The sequence below is a fragment of the Mastomys coucha genome, unplaced genomic scaffold (assembly GCF_008632895.1).
Source record: "Mastomys coucha isolate ucsf_1 unplaced genomic scaffold, UCSF_Mcou_1 pScaffold17, whole genome shotgun sequence".
Lineage (NCBI taxonomy): Eukaryota > Metazoa > Chordata > Mammalia > Rodentia > Muridae > Mastomys > Mastomys coucha.
In genome coordinates, this window is record NW_022196899.1 from 21,433,955 (window position 1) to 21,443,689 (window position 9,735).

The 9,735-nt window shown below is 44.3% G+C and overlaps 1 protein-coding gene across 3 annotated transcripts in view; it reads left to right on the forward strand.

Annotated features, from left to right (window-relative positions):
* The window catches only part of Pld1 (phospholipase D1), a 208,772-nt gene that overhangs the window by 114,044 nt on the left and 84,993 nt on the right, over positions 1 to 9,735 (forward strand). For all 3 annotated transcript variants that reach the window (XM_031376479.1, XM_031376480.1, XM_031376478.1), the window contains one exon: positions 6,498 to 6,579. In XM_031376479.1, coding sequence (XP_031232339.1) covers positions 6,498 to 6,579 — 82 coding nt within the window. The remainder of the gene's footprint in view (positions 1 to 6,497; positions 6,580 to 9,735) is intronic.

A 9,735-nucleotide genomic window follows, 5' to 3' on the forward strand; every position in this document is an offset into this window, starting at 1 on the left:
CCCCTCCCTTCCCCTCCCCTCCCCTCCTCTCCCCACTCCTCCCTCCCTTTCCCTTCCCTTCTCTTCTCCGATTGTCCTTTCCTTTCCACAGCCCTGGAGAATTCCTTCTGAGTTCAGCTGGATTAATTGTCTAGGATCTCCATGCACCCTACCTAAATAGTCCTTTTCAGTCTAGCCTCCAGCACTTCTGACGAAAACAATTTCAGCAATATACTATTTTTTTTTCTTAAGTGCTTTCAAATTTTTCTGACTGTTCAGTTTTCAGCAGTTTGGTTATGATTTGTGCATTTATCTTACGTGCTACTCTGAGGCTCTTGAGTTTATTGTCTCTATATCTAGCCAAAATTGAGAAAATGTTACCATTGTTTCTTCAGAATGTAAGTTGGTGACTACCAGAGAGGCTCATGCACTAGGGGAATTTTCCAGAAGGGTTGGGTAACCTCTAATATGATTGGTAGGGGCACAGCAGTGACATTAGTATAGTTTTGATTAAGTTAGTGTCATTATATTTGATGAGACCTTGAAGAATTTTGGAAGCCAGCTCAGTTCTGGCTTTGCTCTCTTCTGTGGCTGGGAGTCCCAGGAACTGCTCAGGTCAGACTTCTCCTTCCTGAGTCCGGGCTGTCTCTGAGTAAAGGCCCACGGTCAGGCTCCTTCTGAGGAGCCCAGGATGCTTCCTGAGGAATTGAAAATTTTATCCCCGAGGTTTTTGGACCTCTCAATATGTGTGTGTGTGTGGGGGGGGGTCTGTGTGTGTGAATGTGTGTGTGTGTGTGTGTGGCTGTGGGTCTGTGTGTGTGTGAATATGTGTGTATGAATGTGTATGTGTGTGTGAATGTGTGTGTATATGTGTATGTGTGTGTGAATGTGTGTGTGTATGTGTGTGTGTGGGTGGGTCTGTGTGTATGTGAATGTGTGTGTGTGTGTGTGTGTGGGTGGGTCTGTGTGTGTGTGAATATGTGTGTATGAATGTGTGTGTGGGAGGGTTAGTCTGTGTGTGTGTGAATGTATGTGTGTGTGTGTGTGGGTCTGTGTGGGTGAATGTGTGTGTGGGGGGTCTGTGTGTGTGTGAATGTGTGTGTGTGAATGCGTGTGGGTCTGTGTGTGTGTGAATGTGTGTGTGTGAATGTGTGTGTGGGGGTGGATCTTTGTGTGTGTGAATGTGTGTGTGTGTGTGGGTCTGTGTGTGTGTGTGTGGATGTGTGTGTATGTGTGTGGGGGGCTCTGTGTGTGTGAATGTGTCTGTGTGTGAATGTGTGTGTGTGTGTCTGTGTGTGTGAATGTGTGTGTGTGGGTCTGTGTGTGTGTATATGTGTGTGTGTATGTGTGTGTGAATGTGTGTATGTGTATGTGTGTGTATATGTGTGTGTATATGTGTGTGTGTGAATGTGTGTGTGTGTGTGTGTGCTTGCATTTTTTCTCTTTGAAACTTCCAATAACTCTAAGATTTCTCCTTTCCGTGTTGTTTCACAGTCTCATAGCCTCCAAGGCTGTCCTCATGTCTTTACATGTTTTCCCTCTTTGTTTCTCTAAGTTTACATCTATTTATTTGTTTTGTGTGCAAATATAGGTTTGTGTGTGTACATGCATTTGCCACAGCTGCCCCATGTGGAGCTGTGAAAACTGACTCCTACAAATTGCCCTCTGTCCTCAGATGTACACCATGCTTACAAACACACACAGCAGACAGACAGACAGACAGACAGACAGACAGACAGACGGGAAGACAGACGGGGAGACAGAGAGAGAGGGGCAGACAGGCAGACAGACAATAGATAGACTTTTAAAATACATATAAAATAAGTAGTGATAATCTCAGATCCACAATTCCTGTTGGTATTTATTTCATGCAAGTTAATTTTTTTTTGCTATGTACCAAGTATGTTTTTAAGATATATTTTAGAAAATTAACATGATATAATACTTTCAGTCCTCTTTCTTTCCTTTCCTTGTTGTTTGTTTTATTTTTGAGACAGGGCTTCTGTGTGTAGCTTGGTTATCCTAGAACTTGCTCTGTAGACCGGACTGGCCTTAAACCCAGAGGTCCTTCTGCCTCTGCCTGCAGAGTGTTTGGACTGAAGTCATGTATCACCATTCCCTGCTGAGGGTTTCAGTCATATTTAAATATGTAGTGACTGCCTCCTAGCATGCTGTTGCCTCGATTGGATTAGGTGGAAAGTTCAAAGCAGCCTTTGGGGTATTTAAAAATTCTGTTGAGATTTATTTATTTTAGTTTTTTTTATTTGAGTGCCTACCAGCATGTATGTATATGCAGCATGTGCTGGCAGAGGTCAGAAGGTGTCAGCTCTGGAACTGGAGTGCTGGGAAGTGATCCTGGGTCCTCCTCTGCTAGCGCAGCAAATCCCCAGAACTGCAGGCCATCTTGCCATCCCCTAGGGATCTTTTACTTATTTATTTATTTGCTTACTTACTTACTTTTAGGGGGTGGATTTTATTTATTTATTTATTTATTTGTTTGTTTGTTTGTTTTTTGTATATATGTACACTGAGAAATGGCTCAGTGGTTAAGAGCACTGACTGTTCTTCCAGACGTCTTAAGTTCAATTCCCAGCAACCACAAGGTGGCTCACAATCATCTGTAAAGGGGTGGGGTTTTAATGCCAGGTAGATGGTCTGTCTGTGGCATGGCCTGTCTGTGGCATGGTCTATCTGTGGCCTGGTCTTTCTGGGGCATGGTCTATCTGTGGCCTGGTCTTTCTGGGGCATGGCTGAGCTCTATAAGTTCAATTTCTCAAAGTCCTTTGCTGCAGATCCAATCCCCAGAGGGACAGCTTGTGAATGAGCCAGGAGACTTTAAGCAGCTTTATGGGACTGCTTTCCTGAGCCCCCAGACAGTTTTCGAATTTCTGCCAGCTTCCCTTTTTAGTACCCTAGCTGGAAGTGGAAGTCTTGCCTCACACTCCTCTGACATGTGGCTCTGAAGCAGTGTGGAGGTAAGGAGCTGAGCCACTGCGGACTTACATCTTGCTCTCTGGATCAGTTCTGCTCCAGCTAGAATCTCCTGTGGGCTCCTGTTGCCCTGGCCTCCCCAGGGACTCCTTGGCTTTCTTGTCAAGCTGGAACTAGAGTTCTCTGGAGCAATCTGTACGAATCCCATTCCAGATTTTACTTCCAGACTAAATAACCAATAAACATGGTACTGATTCCACTCTGCTTCCAATTGTTTTTCTACCCTTCACTGAACTTTTCAGTTAATGAGTGTTGTCTGATTCTCCATTACTTGGAATTCATTTAAATTTTCTTAATGGGGTTTTGTATTGATCTACAGAGAGCTTTTTATAAAATAACATTTTGGGCATGCATATGCCTGATACCCCCGTGGAGGAAAGAGGACAGCTTGCATGGTCCTTGGGATTGAACTCAGGTTTTCAGGCTTAGCAGCAAGTGCTACCTCACTGAGCCATCTCACCAACCTCTATAGGGCTTCTATAAGTACAATTTGATGAATTTACTAGTAAGCACGTCAATTTTTTTTTGTATTTTGAGACAGAGTTTCTATGTGTAGCCCTGGCTATCCTGGAACTTACTCTGTAGACCAGGCTGGGCTCGAACTCAGAAATTCACCTGTCTCTGCCTCCCAAGTGCCGGGATGAAAGGCGTGTGCCACCACTGCCAGGTGCACTTCAAATTTTTAATGTTATTGTAAGTGGTAGACTTTTGTACATGGACTTTATATCTTGCGACAGTACTAAATTCACTTATGGCTGGCAACCTATCTTTCTGTAGATACTTTAAGATTTTTCTCCTTCTATGATATGACTTATAAATGAAGATCTCTGAACAGCTGTCTTTCAATTTGGTTTGCTTTGTATTTTATTCTCTTGCCTTACTTCATTGGCTAGAGCCATAGGAGCTGAGCCATATCCTAGCACCGTAGGATGAGTTGTCATGGTAGTATTGCTCTCCATGTCTTTCTTTCCTCCATAGTAATATGACACTGGGGTACATTTTAAACACAGGCTCTTTGTTGAGCAAGTTCACTTCATTTTTTAGTTTACACTTATTTATGTGTATGTATGTATATGTGTGCACATATATGCCATGCGGAAGGTGTTCACAGAGACCAGACAAAGGTATTCCATGGCCTGGAGATGGAGTAGCAGACAGCTGTGAGCCCTCCAATGTGGGTGCTGGGATCTGAACTCAGGTCCTCAGCAAGGACAGAAGGCAGTTTTAACCTCTAAGCCATCCCTCCAGCCGGTAGCTCATTTCTATTTGTACTTTGTTAAGAATTTTGATTGTGGAGGGGAGAGGTGGCTCAGTGGTTAAGAGCACTGGTTGCTCTTCCAAAGGACCCAGGTTCAATTCCCAGAATCCACATGGCAGCTCACAATAGTTATAACTCCATTCCCAGAGGATCTGATACCCTTACACAGACATACATGCTGGCAATATACCAATGCATATGAAATTTAAAAAACTATAAAAAAAAAAGAAATTTGATTGTGAGTGGGTATTAAGTTTTAACTGTGAGTGGATATTGAATTTTGATTGTGAATGGATATTGAATTCAGTTAATGTTTTCTGTATGTTTTGTTCTGGTTTTATTTTTTTTCTCCTTTTTTCAATTAATATGAATTACATTGCTTTTCAAATTTTAGGAATAACTTTCTTTTGACTTTTAGGGAGAAAGTTTTTTATTCTTTTATAAAATATGAAGGTTTTGTTTTCTAATATATATTTATTCTTGAGAATTTTATACATATGGACAATGGATTTTTTTATTACATTTCAATTCATTTCAACTTGTCCTCATGTCCCCAACCCAACTTCAAGTTCTTTGCTTTTCAACTCACTGTGTCCAGTTAGTGTTGTTTGTATGCGTATGTATGGATGTGGGATGTAGGGCTAGGCCTTGGAGCTTGGCCAGTTTTCCAAGAACCACACCCCAGTAGCCAGCAGTGACCAAGCCAGCTCAGTCAGTCAACTGGGTTTTGAGGGAGGGAATGAGGATTGAAAAGAAAAAGACAATTAAACAGCATTATAACTCCATTATAACAACATTATGACTCCAGCCAGTGCAGAAGCTAAAGTTTTTCTCTAGTCTGCTTTTATATCATTCTAGGTATGTACAAAGAATAGGGTCAGTTCGAGGTCAAAGAAAAAGCAGTTAAGGAACAAAGCGTAAACAAAGGTCCCACGATTCCTGTATTCAGGGTCTTAACAAGACCCACAGAGATACAAAGGGCACATTCCTCAGCTCTACTCATCTGGAACCTACTTCCTTGTCCTAGCCCAGTGTCAAATTCCTGTCAAACTCTTAGAAGGCAGCCCTAAGAGCTCTCCACACAGCAGCCAGCAGTCGATCCTGTTACCCCCCCAACCTTGACCCTACTGATATTTGATTGCCCCCAGTCAATCACCACCCACAACCACAGCCACCCCTGCTGTGAATTCATCAGTGTAGTGGCCCCATCCTGTCCAGAAAACAGCTTTTTACACCAATCCTCTGGCTCTTCCTTCCCACTGAAGCTGGTTTTGTTTTTGTTTGTAATGGATAAAATGCAACATACAATTGATTTCTTCTAGCCTTTGTCTCTTACAAATCCTACTGGTTTTCCTTAAGCAGAGGACCTCTTGGAGGCCCATGCTCCCGTATGGAACTCTGCAAGATTGATATTCCGCTTTCTCCAGCTCCACCAGGCCTCCATTTCTGGGGAAAGCACATGTTTTTGTTATTGTTTCTCATTTCAGAGGAGTTATATCAAATGCAGGCTGAACTTGAGTTGCCTTTAGACCCTAGCAATGGGTTTGTGGGGAGTGTGACTCTGTTGGTATTCGTAGCTGCCTTGTGGCTGGACTTAGGCAGAAGAGCCCAAGGGATAACTTTCACCTTTAGAGAAGTTAATAGTATCTATGTCCTTCCCAGAAAGTTCCAGGCTCCCATGGAACCTGGAAATTCCTTTGTAACTGGAAGTCCGTATGTGTACAAGTGTGTCAGAGTGCATTCAGCTTGCTATTCTCTTGTTTACAGAGAGCATTGCCTCTTTTCATGAGATACCCAGAGTGGAGCAATCCTAAGATTAGGAAAGTGGTCTAGAGATTTCAAGGTTCTGGTTTACCCCTTTAGAATTTAGCTATGTGTATGTCCCTTTAAGTATCCCTATGCAGCATCCATCCTACAGCTGCAAGCATGGGCAGGTCTTTTTTCTGGTGTGTGTGTGTGCATGTGCATGTGTGACATGTGTGTATGTATGACATTTTATTTTGGTACAGGTCTCAAGCTCTCTGCATCATACCAAGGGTGGCTTTCAGCTTGTAGCCCTCCTGCCTCCATCTCCCAAATGTTGAGATTATGGGTGTGGTTCTTGAATTATTTTAATTGGGCAAAGTTTCCTCTATGAAATTGCTCCTAGCCTTGCAGCCTAGAGACCCCCTCTACAGTAGACTTGGTTGCATGTGGCTAACACGGGTCTCTGTGACAGAGAACTTTTTCTTTTGTTTCAATTCCTTTCCTTTTGATTTTGTGACTTCAGGTTAAGTCCAGAAATCTTCCTGAAGCGCCCAGTGGTGGAAGGCAACCGCTGGAGGCTGGACTGCATCCTCAAGAGGAAAGCAGTGAGTATTTCTAGATGGGCTCACACAGTTGTTTTACCATCCACCATGGATGCGTGGGGTGGGGTTTAATTGGTAGACCACTTAGCCTGCATGAGGCACTGGCTGGGTTTTATCCCAAGGACTATATAAAACCGACTGTAGTGGCACACACCTCTAATGACAATGCTTAGGAGGTAGAGGAGGGATTAGCCTAGGCTAGCCTAGGCAGTAAGGCAACGTCAGGTCCAGCCTGGGCAATGTACTGATAATTTTTACTTTAGTGGCTCTCAACATTCCTAATACTGCAACCTTTTAATATAGTTCTTCATATTGTGGTGAACCCCTCCCCCAACACAGAAGTAATCTTGTTACTGTTATAGATTGTAATGTATATATATATATACACACACACACACAAACACACATATACATATATATGTGTATAGATATATATGTATGCATACATTGGTGGTCTTAGGTGACTTCTATGCCCCAAACAGGTCTCTATCCACAGGCATGTGTGTACACGTGTGCGTGTGCACATGTGTGCGTGCGTGCACGCACGCGCGCGCGCGCGCGCGCGCGCGCACACACACACACACATACATACTCACATTTGTTGGGAAAACTTCCTGTCTCCCTGTTCACTTGGAAGAGAAGAGTATGGGGTGAGAGTGGGGGTGGGGTAGGAAGATGGCTCAGCAGGTAAGAGCTTTTACTGATCAGTGTGGCCCTGAGTTTGAATCGCCAGTACCCAGATAAAAAGTCAGGTATGGTCATGTGCACCTGTAACCAACATTGAGTGAGATGGAGACAGGGGCATTGCTGATTTTTGTTGGTTGCTAGCCTGGCTCTGGGCTCAATGAGAGACCCTGTGGAGAGTGACAGAGGTGGGACATGGATATCTTCCCCCAGCTTGTGCACACATGCACATTGACACACACACCAATGCCCCCCACTCTTCCCTACATACACACACACACACACAATACCAGAGAAGATGTTAAGAAACATGGGACTTGGTCTCCGTCTGAGGAAAGTTTGCAGTGAGGCCAGCCTGTAGATTCTGAGCAAATGCTGAGTGTGTTCTTTTTGTTTACAAAGTTAGCAGCTATAGCAGTGTAGCTACACGTATATTGCTAATGAATTCTGCTTCTGTGACTAAATTAGAATAAACCTGGGTTTATTATTGATCCTCTAATTAGGGAGTGCTCACCCTTTTACTCTGTCTTGAACCTGTCTTGTATCTCCCCCCCCCCCAATCTTCTGAAGCATGTTCTATCAGATGCTTGGATTCTGAGTCACTCGGGGCAGCATTTCTCCTTCTAGAGGTCTACACACCCTTCTCCCTCCTATCTCCTTGGTCTCACTAACTCTCTATCTCCTCCTCCCCCATTTTTCCTCCCTCCTTTCATCGTCCTCTCCCATACCTTCCAGAGAAGTTTTCACAGGCATCAGTACACAGACGTCTTTGCCAATACTAAGAGAAGGTGAGCTTTTCTTCTATCCACCCAGCATGGCTTTGTGGGTGGCTATTCCATTCACAAAACAGGAAACTCTTGAGTCTGAGAATTTCCATTCACATAACCCTTAAATAGCTCGGTCAGTGTATCTGTGATGAGCCACGTAAGACACAGTCACCATGGAGCTTACAGCGGATGTCTTTCCAGTCCATCCCGGCTACTTACTGAAGACTTGCATCCTAGGCTCATACCTAGCCTTACCAACCAACTTCCTACCCACGAAAGGATTTGCAATTCTCCCTATTTTTCTCTATGAAGTAGCTCCTTTCCTAATCCCATTTAGAGCCTATGTCTGAAAACTTTTCCACGGCTTGGCTAGGATCCTTCACTCACACTGGGAGCCCTGCCCATAGTGTTTGTCTGGGAATTCACTTTTTTTTTTAGGTTTCAGTCACATGAGCTTGTAGTCTGCCTCCCCAACATTTAGGAGCATGGCTGATCATAAGGGAGTGTGTGATTGAATAAATGCTGTGATTCCTAAGCCATAGAAGACCGGAGGTCACACAAGTACAGATTTCCTGTCCTATGGAGAAGACATGGTCTCTCGACAGACATCCTGGTCCTCTGACTCCTATAATCTTTCTAGCACTTCCTCCATGATTGACCCCAAGCCTTAGATGTAGGGGTCTCATTGCAGATGTGGCATTGGTGCTGGGAACCCACACCAACTTTCTTTTCCTTTTATGGCTTTTTGTAAGAGCCTCCATCTGCTGCAAAAAGAAGCTTGTTTGATGAGGGGTGAGAGCTGCACTGATCTGTGCACACAGGGACCCATCCACATAAGGACCTATGCACATAAGGACCTATGCACATAAGGTCCTATGCACGTAAGCACCTATGCACATAAGGACCTGTGTGCACATAAGGACCAGTGCACATAAGAACCTGTGCACATAAGGACCTATGCACATAAGGACCTATGCACATAAGGTCCTATGCACGTAAGCACCTATGCACATAGGACCTGTGTGCACATAAGGACCAGTGCACATAAGAACCTGTGTGCACATAAGGACCTATGCACATAAGGACCTATGCACATAAGGTCCTATGCACGTAAGCACCTATGCACATAAGGACCTGTGTGCACATAAGGACCAGTGCACATAAGAACCTGTGTGCACATAAGGACCAGTGCACATAAGAACCTGTGTGCACATAAGGACCTGTGCACATAAGGACCTGTGCACATAAGGACCTATGCACATAAGGACCTGTGCACATAAGGACCCGTGCACATAAGGACCCGTGCACATAAGGACCTATGCACATAAGGACCTATGCACATAAGGACCAGTGCACATAAGGACCTGTGCACATAAGGACCTGTGCACATAAGGACCCGTGCACATAAGGACCTGTGTGCACATAAGGACCCGTGCACATAAGGACCTGTGTGCACATAAGGACCTATGCACATAAGGACCAGTGCACATAAGGACCTATGCACATAAGGACCTGTGCACATAAGGACCCGTGCACATAAGGACCTGTGTGCACATAAGGACCTGTGCACATAAGGACCTATGCACATAAGGACCCGTGCACATAAGGACCTATGCACATAAGGACCCGTGCACATAAGGACCCGTGCACATAAGGACCTGTGCACATAAGGACCCGTGCACATAAGGACCTATGCACATAAAGACCC